Source organism: Muntiacus reevesi, chromosome 13 (genome assembly GCF_963930625.1).
Source record: "Muntiacus reevesi chromosome 13, mMunRee1.1, whole genome shotgun sequence".
Classification (NCBI taxonomy): domain Eukaryota; kingdom Metazoa; phylum Chordata; class Mammalia; order Artiodactyla; family Cervidae; genus Muntiacus; species Muntiacus reevesi.
In genome coordinates, this window is record NC_089261.1 from 56264984 (window position 1) to 56282726 (window position 17743).

Here is a 17743-nt window from a genome sequence, read left to right on the forward strand (position 1 = left end):
ACTCTCTAGCTTTTCTTAATTTAACTTAAGTATACATAAGTTTTAACTTAGTAGACAATTGTTTTTCATCCAAAATAACTTGAACATAAGAACTGAGTAAATGTAATTATATTAAGTAACTCTAACACTATTAAATATAATGTCTTTATGTCACAATTACTAAGGGATTTTGGTTTACAAATTTAAAAAATAAAAACTCTCAATAAGTAACCTAAATTTTGAAATAATAACTTTGATACAAAATTATGCAATTCAGGCAGTGTTATCATAATATTTTAATTATCATAGTTCCTAATAAATTATAACTGAAATATCCTAAAACAAACTATATTATTCCTTTGTGAAAAGACCATTTTCTCACTGTATCTATATAAATCTTATTTCAAGGATATTTTCATCCCAAATTGTTTAAAGACAACTTCCTTAGAAATATTTAGATGTGTGAAAATCTCAATGCATAAAGTTATTTATTAATTTAAAAATGCAGCCTCACTTCTGTTTTTTAAAACTTAAAATGTCCTCTTACTAAAGGAATATATTTTTGTTGTAGAAAAATCATCAAATATACATAAGTGGAAAATTTTAAAACAATCCCATCTTTAAGTAATAATATAAAGTTTGGTCTATCACTTTTTGGAGTCTGGTTATTGGGAGGCAATTCCTACCTGTCTTAGCCCATTGGGCTTCTATAACAATAAAACCATAAACTGGGTAGCTTATGAAAAACAGAAATTAATTTCTCACAGTTTTGCAGTCTGGGAAGGTCAACATCAAAGGTGCCAGCAGGCTCCTCCTGTGGAAAAAACTCAACGTCTGGTTCATGGTTGGCATCTTCTTGTTGTGACCTCACATGGTGGAAGGGAGCAAGGGACCTTTCTTCCCCTCTTTTACAGAGTCAATAACCCCATTCATGGGGGCTCCATCCTTATCACTGAGATCACCTCTGCAAAGACCCACCTCCTAATATCTTCACCTTGAGGGTTAGGATTTCAACATATGGACTGTGTTGTTGTTCAGCCGCTAAGTCGTGTGCAACTCTTTGCGACCCCATGGACAGCAGCACACTGGGCTTCTTTGTCCTTCACTATCTCCTGGAGTTTGCTCAAATTCATGTCCTCTGAGTCAGTGATGCTATTTAACCATCTCATTCTCTGCCACTCCCTTTTCCTTTTGCCTTCAATCTTTCCCAGCATCAGGGCCTTTTGCAATGAGTTGACTCTTCACATCAGGTGGTCAAAGTATTGGAGCTTCAGCATCAGTCCTTCCAATGAATATTCAGGACTGACTTCCTTTAGGATTGACTACTTTGATCTCCTTGCAGTCCAAGGGACTCTCAAGAGTCTTCTCCAGAAGCACAATTTGAAAGCGTCAATTCTTCGAGGCTCAGCCTTCTTAATGGTCCAACTCTCACATCTGTACATGACTACTGGAGAAACCATAGCTTTGACTTTCGTCGGCAAAGTGATGTCTCGGCTTTTTAATACACAGTCTGGATTTGTCATGGCTTTCCCTGCAAGGAGCCAGTGTCTTTTAATTTCATGGTTGCAGTCACAATCCACGGTGATTTTGGAGCCCAAGGAAAGAAAATCTGTCACTTCTTCCTCTTGTATTTGCCATTAAGTGATAGGACTGGATGTCATGATCTTAGTTTTCCTAATATTGACTTTTTAGCCAGTTCTTTCACTTTCCTTTTTCATGTTCCATCTGCTTATCTGAGGTTGTTGATATTTCTCCCAGAAATCTTGATTCCAGTCTGTGATTCATCCAACCTAGTATTTCACATGATGTAATCTGCATAGAAGTTAAATAAGCAGGGTGACAATATACAGCCTTGACGTACTCCTTTCCCAATTTGGAATCAGTCCGTTGTTCCGTGTCCAGTTCTAACTGTTGCTTCCTGATCTGCATACAGGTTTCTCAGGAGAAACTTACCTAGGTGGTCTGATATTTCTATCTATTTAAGAATTTTCCATAGTTTGTTGTGATTCACACAAAGGTTTTGGCATAGTCAATGAAGCAGAAGTAGATGCTTTTCTGCAATTCCTTTGCTTTCTCTATGATCCAATGGATGTTGGCAATTTGACTTCTGGTTCCTCTAACTTTTCTAAACTCAGCTTGTACATCTGGAATTTATTGGCTCACGTACTGCTGAAGCCTAGCTTGAAGAATTTTGAGTATAACCTTGATAGCATGTCAAATGAGTGCAACTGTATGGTAATTTGAACGTTCTTTGGCATTGCCCTCTTTGGGATTAGAACAAAACTGACCTTTTCCAGTTCTGTGGCCACTACTGAATTTTCCAAATTTGCTGGCATTTTGAATGCAGCACTTTCACAGCATCATCTTTTAGGATTTGAAATAGCTCAGCTGGAATTCCTCCACTAGCTTTGTTCACGTAATGCATCCTAAGCCACTTGACTTTATAACCCTAGAATGTCTGGCTCTAGGCGAGTGACCATACCATTATGGTTATCTGGGTCATTAAGGTGTTTTCTGTATAGTTCTTCTGTGTATTCTTACCACCTCTCCTTAATCTCTTCCATTTCTGTTAGCTTACCATTTCTGTCCTTTATCGTGCCCATCCTTGCATGAGATGTTCCCTAGATATCTCCAATTTTCTTGAAGAGATCTCTAGTCTTTCCCATTCTGTTGTTTTCTTCTATTTTTTTGCATTATTCATCTAAGAAGGCTTTCTTATTGCTCCTTGCTATTGTCTGGAACTCCACATTCAGTTGTGTGTATCTGTCCCTTTCTCCCTTGCTTTTCACTTCTTTCCTCAGCTATTTGTAAAGCCTCCTCAAATAACCACTTTGCCTTCTTGCATTTCTTTTTCTTGGAGATGGTTTTGGTCACCGCCTCCTGTACAATGTTATGAATCTCCTTCCATAGTTCTTCAGGCACTCTGTCTACCAGATCTAATCCCTTGAATCTATTTGTCACTTCCACTGTATAATCATAAGGAATTTGATTTAGGTCATACCTGAATGGCCTAGTCATTTTCCCTACTTTTAAAAAATTTAAGACTGAATTTTGCAATAAAGAGCTCATAATCTAAGCCACAGACAGCTCCAGGTCTTGTTAATGCTGACTGTATAGAGTTTTTCCATCTTCAGATGCAAAGAATAAAATCAATCTGATTTTGGTATTGATTATTTGGTGATGTCCATGTGTAGACTCGTCTCTTGGGTTGTTGGAAAAGGGTGTTTGCTACAACCTGTGTGTTCTCTCAACAAAACTGTTAGCCTTTGCCCTTCTTCATTTTGTACTTCAAGGCCAAACTTGCCTGTTAATCCAGGTATCTCTTAACTTCTTACTTTTGCATTCCAATCCCTTATGATGAAAAGGACATCTTTTTTGGTGTTAGTTCTAGAAGGTCTTGTAGGTCTCCATACAGCCAGTCAACTTTAGCTTCTTTTCCATTAATGACTGAAGAATAGAGTTGGATTACTGTGATGAATGGTTTGCCTTGGAAATATACTGATAATTCTGTCATTTTTGAGACTGCACCCAAGTACCACATTTCAGATTCCTTTGTTGACTATGAGGACAACTCCATTTCTTCTAAGGGAGTCTTGCCCACAGAATCCATTATAGTAAATATAACGGTCATCTGAATTAAATTTATCTGTTCCTGTTCATTTTAGTTTACTGATTCCTAAGATGTTGATGTTCACTTTTGCCATCTCCTGCTTGACCACGCCCAGTTTACCTTGATTCATGGACCTAACATTCCAGGTTCCCATGCAATATTGTTCTATACAGCATCCAACTTTACTTTCTCTTTACTTTCACATCCACAACGAAAGTCCTCTCCACTTTGGCCCAGCCACTTCATCCTTTCTGGAGCTACTAGTAACTGCCCTCTGATCTTCCCCAGTAGCATATTGGACACCTCCTGACCAGGAGGGTTCATTTTCTGGTGTCATATCTTTTCACTTTTTCATACTGTTCATGGGTTTCTCCAGGCAACAATACTGGAGTGGGTTGCCATTTCCTTCTCAAGTGGACCGTGTTTGGTCAGAACTCTTCATTATGACCCGTCCGCCTTGGGGAGCCCTGCACAGCCCCTTCATCATGACAAGGCTGTGATCCATGAAGGAATTTAAGGGACAGGAACATTCCAACTGTAGCAATACCCAAGCATCTTGACTTGAGCACTATCCCATAACCATGTCAGCAGCAAGCAAACATCTAGGTCATCAGCCACCTGATCAAAGCCTTTCACATCCTTCCACTCATTCCACAAATATGTGTTAAGAATTGCTTATATGCCAGGTACCCTGGTAGGCGTTAGGGGTAAAAATAAAGTGACTAAACAAAAAAGACATGGTCCTTTTCCTTAACAGCATCCAATATCTAGTGAGAGGAGTCAATACCAATAAAATAATCTCACAAAATGATGTGAGACAACAACTATGATATCAATTTCTTTTAACAGGACCATAAGATGGTAAGGTAGGGAATATGGTGCAACCTGAGTCTGAGAAAAGTCTTCCTGTGGCAGAGATGGGTGACCCAAGATCTGAAGGGTGGGCAGGAATGAACCAGTCCCAGTAAAATGAAATGAGAGGCACATAAAGGTGAGGGCAGCATGCCAGGCACAGAACAGTGAGAACACAGGCTTTGGAGGGGGAAGGAAGATGAGTGTGTTTGAGGAAATAGAAGTGGAAGAATGCCTGAGTGACTGAGCGCAGGAAGAGACAAGAAAGTGGTCCAGATGAGGCAGGATAGATACCTGCAGACGGCAGAGCCCATGCACATCTTGTTGGCCATGTTAAGGATTTAAAAATATATATACAATTGATTCTTCCTTTATTTATTTACTTGGCTATACCAGGTCTTAGTTGCAGCATGCTGAATCTTTGATCATCATTTGTGGCATGCAGGACTTTAGTTATGGCATGTGAACTCTCAGTTGCAGCATGTGAGATCCAGTTGTCTGGCCAGGGGTCAAACCCAGGCCCCCTGAATTGGGAACACAGAGTCTTAGCCACTGGACCACCAGGGAAGTCCCCAGGATGTTGGTTTTTATCCTATGCTCAGTTGATAGCCATTGAAATGATTTTATTTGTGCTTTTTGAAGATGTCTTTGGCTGAAAAGTGGAGAATCTGTAGAGCAGGGGTAAAGAAGATACATTAAGCATATGCCCCAAAATCCAAGAGAGAAACGAAGTAGCTTAGAAAGGAGTGATAGTACAGAAATGGATAAAATGGAAAAATAATCCACAGCAAGCTTATCTACCTTTGGTAATGGGTTGGTGATAGAAGACGAGAAAGTACAGTACAGAGAATGACTCACAGAGAAATAAAAAGACAGAATTGATCCGGCGAGAGCTGAAGAGGAGATCATGACCCTGATTTGGTTGACATTGTGAAGCTGAGTGGTATGTAAAGAAGGCAGTTGTATTTACAGGTTCATGATTCAGAAGAGAGAACCCAGCTGGGGATGGAACTGTCAAATACTACCCACATGAGAAAGCAGTAGATGAGAAGAGTGGTGGGCTAGACTTCAACATGCCAAGGGCCAGTAGAAGAGCCTTCCAAGAAATCAGAGTGGAGCAAGGGGACAGGAAGATCCAAAACCATGATGTCTCAAGGGTCAAGGTACTGAGAGTTTGAGGAAGGTGTGACTGAAAAATATGAAGTCTGAAAATTCTCATCTGATTTAGCGATGTGGGGGTCATGAGTGACCTTGGCAAACATAAGAGTAAAACTGGAATGGTAGCCAAAAAGAAACAGATTGAGGAGGAATGCAGGATGAGCTAGAGAGAAACTATAGCAACACTCAATAGAAGTCTGGCTGTGAAAGAGAGAGAAAGGCTGTTAGAAAAAAATGTAGCTAAAAAGCAATATATGATGTAGAGGATTTTTTACATTGTCTTAACAGAAGAGATGTGAGGATATTTAAAATGGGATGGACAATTTAACTTGGGTTCCAATAAAAACTAAAGAGAACTGTAATCTGTTGTCTACAATCCTTTTGTCAAATACAGTGCAGCCAACTTTCATTTTAATGATATGGTAGTTTATTCAGAGGAATGGTGCTAACATTCAGGAAGAATTAAATAATCTGCAACTGCATGCTATTGGCAATTTCATGTAAGAATCCTTTCACAACAACTATTTTAAAAGGCTTCATACTAATGGCTCCCTTTCATTTAAAAAAAAGAGGTGTGTGTGTGTGTGAATGTATGCCCAATCAAATCATGGTGGTATAAAGCAAAGGTTGGTAAATTATGGCCTTTTTGCTAAATCTGGCCTGCTACTTGTTTTTAAGTTGTATTGCAACATACACAATGACAGAAAAAATTACATGGAGAGTACAGTATCTAACTATAGAGAGAAGAGATCATTGATAGGGTTATGTTCTTGAAAAGATGTAATGGGATGAAACTCAAAGCATAAGTGGAGGGACTGACCTTTCAGAAGAGGAAAGTAATGCCTTTGATTTGATATGGGAAGGAGGGGGTGGGAGGAGTAAAGTTGGCATGTGGGTTTTTACGTCTGATGGCTAGTGGTTGAATAAGTTTCTGTCTGAGCACTTTGCTTTTCTGATGAAACTATAAGATTTTTGTTTGATGGGGAAAGTGGAAGGTTTGGACACTTGAGATATCTGAAAATGGTTTAAGCACTAATGCAAGCATCATTCATAACAGGCAAAAAGTAAAAACAATCCACATGTCCATTATCTGATAAATGGATAAACAAAATGTGATACATCCACATAATGGAATATTATTTAACATTATAAAGCAATGAAGTACTTGATGCATACTACAACATGGATAAGCCTGGACATTATGCAGAGTGAAAGAAACCAGTTACAAAAGGTCACCTACTGTATGATTCCATTTATATGAAATGTCCAAAAGAGGCAAATCCACAGAAACAGAAAGATTAGTGGTTGTCAGGGATGCAGAGGGAGGGGGAACAGGGTTTCTTTTAGGGGTGATGAAATATTCTGAAAGTATATAGTGAGGCTGAAGAATTTTGTGAATATACTAAAAACCACTGAATTCTACACTTTAAAAATGTGAATTTTATGGTAGGTGAATTATTATCTTGATAAAGCTGTTATTTAAAAAGAAAAATTTGTAGAGTCGAGTGCACCGTCCTGATAAAGGAGTGGGACTGCCAGTAGCAGAGACATGGATGAAGAAAAGGAAGCATGTTGTACAGGCCCACATGTGAGTAGGGAGCTGCTGGAAGAGGGAAGGTCTCTGGGTTGGGAGGGGAATTCAGGGTGCACTCAGGAGGCACATCCACATAAGTGAAACAGAAAGTTGCTCAGTCCTGTCTGACTCTTTGGTGACCCCATTGACTAAGAAAGTGAAAGTGAAAATCACTCAGGTGTGTCCAACTCTTTGCCACCCCATGGACAGAGGGGTAGCCATTCCCTTCTCCAGGCCATCTTCCCAACCCAGGGATTGAACCCAGGTCTCCTGCATTGCAGGCAGATTCTTTACCAGCTGAGCCACAGGGAAACCCCCATGGACTATACAGTCCATGCAACTCTCCAGGCCAGAATACTGAAGTGGGTAACCTTTCCCTTCTCCACGGAAGCTTCCCGACCCAGGAATCAAACTAGGGTCTCCTGCATTGCAGGCAGATTCTTTACCAGCTGATCCACCAGGGAAGCCCAGGAATACTGGAGTGAGCTACCGGGGATGGGAAAATCATCGTGTGTGTGTGCGTGCTAAGTTGCTTCAGTCGTGTCTGATTCTTTGCAGCCCCGTGGACTGTAGCCAACAAGGCTCCTCTGCCCATGGGATTCTCCAGGCAAGAATACTGGAGTGGGTTGCCATTTCCTCCTCCAGAGGATCTTCCCAAGCCCTGGATCTGGAAGATCCTCATAAGAGACATGTTTTCATATCTACTGCACTGGCAGGAGGGTTCTTCACCACTAGCGCCACCTGGGAAGCCCAAATCACCATAGAGATCTCAAAGGAAAGGCAGCTCTATCTCCAAGGCTCCAGTAATCTGTTCCTCATTCATTTCCTCATTCTAGATTCATATTCACATTTTTATTTGTAATTGCATATTCTTCCCCTTTAAAATGACTCCTCAAAATGAATATGGACCTCCCTGGTGTCTCAGCAGTAAAGAACCCACCTGCCAATGCTGGAGAAGCAGGTACACTCAGGAAGATCCACTGGAGAAGGAAATGGCAACCCACTCCAGTCTTCTGGCGGGCTACAGCCTGTAGAGTCGCAAAGAGTTGGACACAACTTAGCGACTAAACAACAACAACAAAACTGTATGTGCTTCAGGTTCCAGAAAACAAAGATCTGCCCCTGCAGATAGCTGAGGATCTATTTGAGGTCACTGAACCTGAATTTATGGTGACATTGCTCATTCTGTTGCTTAATTTGCTCCAACCACGCTCAGCTGTTTTGGTGTCAGAGGAAGTACAGTCGGGTTCACCCAGGGTTGGGGTTTTGTGGGTTGGAAGCATGATATTTGGACAATATGTTATGTGGATGACAAGATTCAACCTGGGAAAGGGGGTGAGTGTGAGACGGAGGGGTCTGGTGGGTCATGGAAAAGCAGAAGTATCAGCAGGCTAGAAAGCTGCTGGAGATTACAGAGGAAGAACTTGAAAGATCAAGTTGGAAAATGGAGTGATTGGGAAGTCTGCTGCTGGAGGTGAGACAGAGTCCACGAAGGGGTGATGGTCTAAGGTGATTTGAAGATCCCAGAAGGTGATAACTGTCATTTGCTCCGAGGAAAAAATCTATACCCTAAGACCATCTCCAAGCATCTGCGCACTCTGTCTCCTGCCCGTGTCTGTCCCCTCACCCAGTGCAATGTTCCTCTCACTTGCCTCCCTGCTGCCTTCCTTCAGGTTCTCAGGCCTTTCCTCCAGCCTGAAGACCTGGGCATCTGACAGCTTCTCTGCTGTCTGCAATACTCTTCTCTGCTGCTTGGCTAGGCCATTTCTACTCATCTTGAAGATCAGAGTTAAGTCCATTTCTCAGGGAAGTTTTTCCCCCTACTCACCCTTCTCCCAGAGGGTAGAGCCCCGTTCAGACTCTTTCTTGGCTTTTCATTCACGGCATTTATCAACTGTATTGTAGAAGTTAAGGGGCTGATTACTAGCAAAATGTTCTTCTCTAGGACAAAGGGGTGAGGTAATAGGTTTGGTAACCTCTCTTTGTATCCTGGGTCCTCAAGAACTTGTACACACAAAGACATTCCATGAGTATGTGTTGTATGCATGAAATTTAAGACACTGATGTGTAATACTGTTTCCCAGCATACATTTTTTTCCCCAGCATACTTTTTAACATATAAAGATGTAAAATGCAATTTAACAAAAGAATCTAAAAATGGCGTATCATGTAAAGATAAAGCCAATTTCCTTTTTAACACATGTACTTGAAGACGTATTTATCTTCAACCTCTTCTCATTTATTTGATATCTAGAAATAACATAAATGAAGATAGGGAAAGATACTTAAAGATTCATTTTTCTTAAATATATATATATATTTGCCTCTGCTGGGTCTCAGCTGCAGCATGCAGGCTCTTTTCAGTTGCAGCTCTTAGTTGAGGCATGTTAGATCTAGTTCCCTGACCAGGAATTGAGCCCGGGGCCCCCCTGCATTGGGAATGAGGAGTCTTAGCCACTGGACCACCAGGGAAGTCCTTGGTTTCTTACATGGAAATGAGTTAATTCAACCTCTTATTTGAAATAATGGAAAAAATTATTGGAACACTCCAAAGTAGTACACAGTATACATACAGTTGACCTTCTAGATCTTTGGGTTCCTCAACCAACACTGGGTAGGAAATCTTTGGGAAAAAATCTAGAAAGTTCCAAAAAGCAGCACTTGAATTTGCTGTATGATAGCAACTATTTACATAGCATGTACATTGTATTAGGTCTTATAAGTAATCTAGAAATGATTTAAAGTATACGGAAAGATGTGTTTAGGTTACATGCAAATACTATACCATTTTGTACAAGGGACTTGAGCATCAAAAAATTTTGGTATGGGAGGGGTCCTGGAACCAATTCCCCAAGGATACAGAGGGATGACTGTATCACAATTTTTCATTAAAAAGAATATGAATACACACACACACACACACATACATATGTATAACTGAATCACTGTGCTATCCACCTGATACTAACACAACATTGTAAATAAATTATTTTGTTGTTGTTTAGAGGCTAAGTCGTGTCCCACTCTTTTGCAACCCTGTGGACTGTAGCCTGCCAGGCTCCTCTGTCCATGGGATTTTCCAGGCAAGAATACTGAAGTAGATTGCCATTTCCTTCTCTATACTTCAATTTTTAAAAACGAACTTTAAAATAGTAGGAGTGGTAGATTATCTAGCAAACAGTTAACTATGAAAGAGAGGACCAGTCTCTGCAATGCTAATTTTAAATACTTTGACTCAGTACACAGACACACTGCTTGTGGTAGAAGTGGAAAACAAATTTAATGATTTATTTTCATATGAATGGTTTGTGGTAAAACCCGAGTTCACATAAAAATTGCTTTGGTTTATTAGCTGCCATAAAAATTACACTCACTTGTATTCTAACATTTAAGAAAAACAATGACCTCCTGATTTGTTTTTTCTCTCTCAGTCCTCCTTACGGTTATCCCTTTGATCTTTTCACAAGACAACATCTTTACAACATCTTTCACATCTCTGGCTAGCTGCCTCTTTAAGGAAGACTTCTCCCCTAGTATCTGACCTAGTTCCACCCTTATTATTCTTCCAATTTCTCCCAGGGCACATTTATCACAATCTGTACTTGGGTTGACCCGTCTTATGCCACTACAGAAATGTCACCGTTCTGAGTGCTGGGACCTTTATTTGTCACCACCCCAGCACCTAACTTCCTACTACAATTGTATAACATTTTCAAACTCAAGAGGAACTCCAGAATATGAATGCTGTATTAACAAGAACACGCCTGAGGTTATTTTTCCCAGAAACGTTTGGCACTTTTATCTGATTATTTCCATCACGTTCCAACATATGTCTGGGGGCTTTGTTCTCATAAACACACTGGAAAAGATATTTCTCTTACAGGATCGTGTTAATCTCAGGACCAGGTATCACAGCCATTGTAAAACACACGCAAGAAAACAACTAGAATTAGGACACCCAGTAAGTTTCCCTTTTCTGGTCCAACACCGCAAGGGCTGATTTTAAATAAAAGCCAAGGCAAATGGAAGAAACTGGCAACAAACGGAGGGAGTGTAAGACTTCAAAATGCCCCAGAGATAGATCCAACTGAATCCTATGGGTCCACTAAGCGCTCCCACCACTCAGGCAAGGCTGCTCCGGGGACCAGCACACACCAGTCCGGGAGGGTCCCCTTCTACCTCCCCTGCAGGCTGGTCGCCTTGGCGCGCTGCCAGCGACCTCGCCCTCCGGGTCTCTGCCCTTCAGTCTTGCGGGCAGAAACCCCGGGATCGCAGACTCTCCAGGGCGCGCGGTCCTCCTCCAGGCTGTTTCGCTTTCCACGCTGTCAAGTACCCGCCCCCAACTCCCGATCTCCCGCACTGAACAAACTCCGAACTGACACTCGGCTGAGCCAAGATGGCAATCCACAGACTTGAACCTTCCAATGTTCCTCGGTCGCCCGGGAACCCGAGATGGCGCGGCATTACCCTGGGCGAGGCCTCGCCGCCTTCCTCGGCGACCAGCCGGCCGGGGGCTCCGGGATCCACGGCCGCCGGGGGGCCGAGGACCCCTCTCCAGCGTCCCGAACTACAGATCCCAGGGTGCCTCTCGGACTCCCGCGCCCTCCCTCCCTCGCTCCCTCCCTCCGCGCGTCTCCTCCTCCCTGGCCCTTGTTGTTTTGGCTGGAAGCGCTCCGGCGGAGTTTCAGAGAAAGTCTGGGCAGAAACCGGAGCCGGCCCGAACGTGGGAAGGGGAGGAGGAAAGAGAGGAAGAGGGAGCCGGGAGGCCGGGAGAGGGAGGGATCGCGGGCCGGGGGCCGGGCCGCCCAGAACCTGCCGCGCGCCCTGGGGTGGGGGAGGCGGCGCAGGAGCAGCGCTAGGGGACGGGACGGTGGGCTTGGTCCCCGCAGCCGAGCAGCCCAGCGCCTCGTTCTTCTGCCGCCCTCGGCTTTCCCTCTCCCGCGGCGGAGGCCAGCGCGGACCCACCCTTCGGCGGGACCTGCGCTCTGCCCAGCGACGCCGAGCCGGCGGCTCCCTCCGTGGCCCGGGACCAGCCCTGCGCCCGCTGACCACGGGACCCTCGCGGCTTTCCCTTTCCTCGCCGCGGTCCGGGCGCCTCGGGGAAGTGACCCACCCTCCCTCCAGAAGGAGGAAGGAGGGGATAGCGCCAAGCGCAGCGAAACCTAGAGCCGGCCAGTCGGAGTGGGCACTGCGCGGGGGGCATTGTGTGTGTATGAGCGTGTGAGACTGTGTGTGCGCGCGTGCAGCGTCGTGTCTGTCTCGGAGTGCGCTCTGGGAGGTCCCGTCCCGAGGGGGCGGAGCGCAGGGGGCCGAGGCTCGGGCTCCGCGCCGGGGCAGAGTCCCGTGGAGCCCGAGCGCAGAGGAGGCGGCCGGGCGGGCGCACTGAAGGGAGGCCTGGGCATCTTCGGCCCGGCCGCGGCCCCTGCCCCGAGGTGTCGGCCTCGGCGGCTCTGCCCGCTTCTACTCACGTCCGCGGACCTGCCTGCGGGGAAGAAACTCGAACGCCAAGAGCCAGAGCGCCGCGGAGCCGGTCCGCCCCGTCCGCCTGGGGTGCGCCGCCGGGAGAGCGAGGTCCCAGCCGCTGCACGGCCGTCCGGCGTCGAAGGTGTCGGGAGCGCGCCGGGCCTGGAGCCCGAAAGGCGCGCACCATGAGCGGCGGCGAAGTGGTCTGCTCGGGATGGCTCCGCAAGTCCCCCCCGGAGAAAAAGTTGAAGCGTTATGTAAGTAGAGCTCGGCCGCCGTTACCCTCCCCGGGCGGCTCGCGTGCCGACTGCTCCTCTGTAGTCGCCATCCCTTCTCTGTAGGCCCCTTCCCCGGCAGGCTGGGGACCCACGCTGGACACTCATGCCCGGGCCTCCGCTTGGCCAGGCATCTTTCTTTCTCCGGATTGCAGACTGGAGAAATCTCTTTATCCATCGGCCTTAGGAAGGCCTGGTATGGCCAGTTGAGCGCCTGCTGCGTGCTTTTATTGTTCCTTTTAGCAGGGGCGAGGGGGAGAGCATTCTCCTTTCTTTAGACCTGCACCGAATTCTCAGGGGCTGCTGTGTAGTCAGTTTCCTGCACTGGGAAAACCACGGAGATATTAAAACTCACCAGCCCTCTCTTTGGTCCGCTCTCCCTCCCTCCTTCCCCACGGGATGGTTGCGGAAAGCGGACGGGAGACCTGGGAAGTTGGCGTTAGAGCCGAGCATCTCCAATCCGCTCCACGGAAAAGAAAAAAAAAAAGTTATTACGCGCCCTACCGTTTGCTTAGCGGGGTTCACACTTTTTCGGTTTTGAATCGAGGGACGTTGGAGTTTGGCCCGAGAGCCTTGGCAGTTTGCTGCGAGAGGAGGGCGCTGGGGGGAGCCTGATGGCTGGTGTTCGGGCGCCTTGGACACGCTGTCAAACCCCGTGGGAGGGGACAGCCGAGGCCACTTAGGAGTTCTGCGTGTTATGGTCCTTTCCCAGGCCACCAGAGTTGCTTCGTGGTATTTGTGTAATTGATACAAGATGCTGATTATGTGTTAAACCGTTTTAGCCGTTAGGGGAAATATTCCTTGAAAGAACCAACGTTACTTCAGCGGAAGTCTCTGTCCTCTTTGGGGAGTCTGGGATCTTTTCCCCTTCTCCCCCATTGATTCTTCTGTCGCTGCCCCCTGCAGAGGAAAGAAATGACACCTTTGCCCTGGCTTATGGAGCAAATATTTGTCTAGTAAAGTATGTCTCAAAAGCACAATGTGTGCCCCCTTAAATATAAATTTGCTAACGGGGGAGCCTAATAATGGACCCTTTTTCTTGTGGAAGGATTTCTGCACCCAGTGCGAAAGCTTGAGGTGACCCTGTTACTCACTGTTTGCTTGCATAGAACGGAGTGAAGTGCAATATTTAACTTCGCCCACAACTCACCAGCGAGTTTCTGGTTTACTTACTGCCAGGATTTGCTATAGGCAAGTAGTTATCCTTTAAGGATTTGATGCCACAAATCCTAAGGATGTTCTAAAGAGATTTTTTTTTTTTTAATTCTTCCAAATCCCGTCTCTCCATCTATCACAGTTTGCCCAAGTATTCTGGTAAATGTGGTAACTTTATTCTAAAAGTTGGGGCGAGAGGCAGTGTTTTTTTCAGCTGGGAGTTCTATGTGTATGTATTGTATGTATGTGGGGAGAGGGTGTGGTTTGATAGATGTATTTGTTTTGAGAAGGCACTGTTTAGGAAATGATTGATCTTGGGCAAACTAAAGAACACTAAGGTAGCTGGAATAGGTAGTGGTAATAGGGATTTAATGCCTTCTTTCACATGTTTGGTTTATAGCTCTCTCAAAAGGTGCCATACACTGAACTAGGGACCATAAAATTAAACAACAACAACAACAACAAAAAACAGTAGGAAAAAAGCTTTGTCTCTTGGGCTTGCAATATAATGTACTACAAAATTCAGCCCAAACTATTAGGTCTTAACTGGGACCAAGAAAATAGAAATTCTAAATTTAAGAATTTTAATATTTCGTCTGATCATTACAGCAGTTTTATGAGGCAGTTATTATCTGTCTAACAAATGAGAACACAGTCTACAGAACCAGAGTGTACCAGAAGCAGGATTTGAACCCAGATCTGCCTGCCTGACTGGGATTTAAAAGGTTAACGCCTCTTATCAAGTTTAAGTGGTGCTCAGGCTGGGTCATGTGGATAGGACCTTTCAGGTTATGCTTTTCTGTGAGTCTGTGGATATAACGTGCAAGGAAGAGTGGACTGTGGATCAGAGGTGCAGTGCTGAAGAAACTCAGGACGAGCGTATGTAGAAAAGGAAGTGCAAGACAAGCGTATGTAGAAAAGGAAGCCAGATTTATGTCAATGTACGGTGAAAACCACCACAATATTGTAAAGTAATTAGCCTCCAATTAAAATAAATTAATTAATTTTTTAAAAAAGAAAAGGAAGCCAGCCACTCCACATGCTTTCTAATTGTGTGCCCAAGCTGAGCCCTATGGCCACTTCATAGATGTTTTCAGGGACAAGCTCATGTAGACTGAAATCATAGGATACTTCAGAGGAACAGTGGGCTCACTCAATTGTTGTCGACTGAGGGCAGAATATGCCTAACAGCTGAGACAGGCAGGGCACTAGGGTTTTCTTTCCACACTAATCAGTCCATGGAGACAGCCCAGGAAGACTGGGGAGGATGGCTGCCAAAATTGAGGGGTCCAAGAGAGTTACTGGAGTCTTATAAGCTAAATTGAGGCTTGTCTTATATTTGCACTGTCAAGCTGATTGCCCAAAAGATTTGACATTTCCCAGTGATTGCTGTTTGGCTTGATATTCAGTATAGATAGTTTTGGCTAATACACCTTTACCCCTCAAAGATATAGGCGTATATATACATGCATCTCCTGTGCTGTGTTTGGTTTTCATGTAAAAATCTTTATTTTCTGGATGAAAGGAAACATTGTTAACCACCCAATAGGCAAAATGTTGCTTGATAATGGTTTTGAATGAACAAATTCTCTGTGATAAGATATCTTGGCTGCCTGGTACTATAATCGCTAAACGAGACTTCAGAGAGTTTGGGCATTGATTTTGGGAGGGAACACTTGGCTCAGAGGACTTTGATAGTTGTCTCACTGTTTTCCAGTGTTTATAAGAGTAGTTCAAGCATTGATTACGAGAATCCATCAGGGCTTTTAAGTGACAAAATATTGTTTTAGTCTTATCTCCAAAGTCATCTCAAGTTATGGCCCCAATGCATTCTGCTTACAACTCTATTTTATGTTTGCTTTTTTTTTTTTTTAATTAGCAGCATTGTTTTTGTATATTAGTATGTTTATCTGCTATGGAAGTTTTTCTTGAATTTCCTAAAGAGTGTGAAAGTAGCATAAAAGATAGTAAGAGAAAGCCTAGTGAGCGGATTCTCCAGCCATATTTTTAAAATCGTTGTATTGGTTTGTTTATTTGGGGCTGTGCTGGGTCTTGGCAGCCCTTGCTGCAGGGGCTTTCTCTTCTTGCAGAGTGTTGGGGCGACCCCCCAGTTGTGGTGTGGGGGCTTCTCTTACTGCAGAACATAGGCTCTAGGGGCACAGACTTCAGGAGCTGCAGCACGTCGGCTCAGTGGTTGAGACTCTTGGGCTCCAGAGCGCAGGCTCAATAGTTGTGGCATGCGGGCTTAGCCGCTCTGTGGCATGTGGGATCTTCCTGGATCAGGGATTGAACCTGTGTCTCCTACACTGATAGGTGGATTCTTGTCCACTGCGCCATCCAGGAATCCCTCTCCAGCCTTTTTGTCTCTCTCTCTTTTTCTTTCTATATTTATTTGCAAAAGGCTAAGAACCTCTTGTATGTATTTCGCCCTCTGTATTTTTAAAATATAGAATGGAAGTGAAGATTTTCCTGCTTTCTGGCAGTTTTGCTGCTGCTGTGTTGCTGTTTTTTCCTGTGTTATATATTAAACAGCTGTTTTCTTCCTCTGCTAGGGACCTGCGTAGAATCACATGCAGATCAATGTCACCAAGGTTATAGAAACCAAGTAAAATCTTGATAGTATACACTCAACAGCGGCGCTCAGATTTTTAAAGAGCTGTTTAAAGACAAGTCAACCATTTGAACTAATGATGAGTTTTTATCAGCAGTTGAAATTGTTGCTGAGATAAAAGGTAAGTCTTGAAAACAAAGGACGGCTTCAAGCCAGCTGGCCATCCCCCTGTCTCTGCAGGGGGAGCTTCCCTGTGGCCCGCCTCGAGCCTGGACACCAAGATTGGGCTCCTGCACAGCCCAGCTGTCCACCTTAGGCTGGTGCGTGCTCTCAGCAAGAGAGCCTGCATCTGGGCCAGGGTGAGGTGGCCTGCTAGGGGCCCGCCAGCTGGGCAGCAGGACCTCAGCCGGTTCTTGGGTGTGTAATCCATACCCAGCTTGGACTCCGCTCTTCAGCTGTCAGTTTGTAGGATGGTTTCTGTCTGGACATGTGGTTCTGGGAAGGGGCTTAGAAACAGAAATAGCATCTTCCTCCGGGTGGGCACCTGCCATCTTACATGGAAGAGAGAGGCATGATGAAGACAAAATAGCAGCATCTGCTTGTTCTGGGACAACCCAGGAGCTGGGCTAGGTCCCTGCTCAGGACTGTCACCACCACAGAGAGGACCGTGATGTCTGGAAGCTCTTCCTGCCCTTTTTTGGCAATCCCCAGTAGCAGTCAGCCGATTCTGAAGTCTTTGCCTACAGTGACTGAAGGAGCATCATGGTTCTTTTGAAGGGAATTTTTTCCTGCAGTCCTCACGTTAGTGAGCATTCAGATTTTGAGTGGTTTCTTTTTACCTTTTCCGGTAAGGCAGGAACTTTGTTTCTCGTAACAAAGATCATCAAATAGCAGTTACATTAAGTCTTTATGAAAGTTGCTGTGGTTTTCGTCGCTCAGTCCTGTCCGACTCTTCGCGACCCCATGGACTGTAGCCTGCCAGGCTCCTCTGTCCATGGGATTCTCCAGACAAGAATATTGGACTGGGTTGCCATTTCCTTTTCCAGGGGATCTTCCCAACCCAGGGATCAAACCTGAGTCTCCTGCACTGGCAGACAGATTCTTTACTGCTGAGCCATCAGGGAAGC

At 44.7% G+C, this 17743-nt stretch overlaps 1 protein-coding gene across 2 annotated transcripts in view; it reads left to right on the forward strand.

Moving 5' to 3' along the window:
- The first annotated feature begins 11952 nt into the window (after positions 1-11952).
- Positions 11953-17743, forward strand: part of GAB1 (GRB2 associated binding protein 1) — a 128982-nt gene continuing 123191 nt past the window's right edge. Inside the window, exon 1 of one of the 2 annotated variants that reach the window (XM_065904397.1) lies at positions 11953-12892. In XM_065904397.1, the coding sequence (XP_065760469.1) occupies positions 12821-12892 (72 nt within the window). In that variant the 5' untranslated portion in view covers positions 11953-12820. The remainder of the gene's footprint in view (positions 12893-17743) is intronic. The other variant, XM_065904399.1, reaches the window with a different exon arrangement.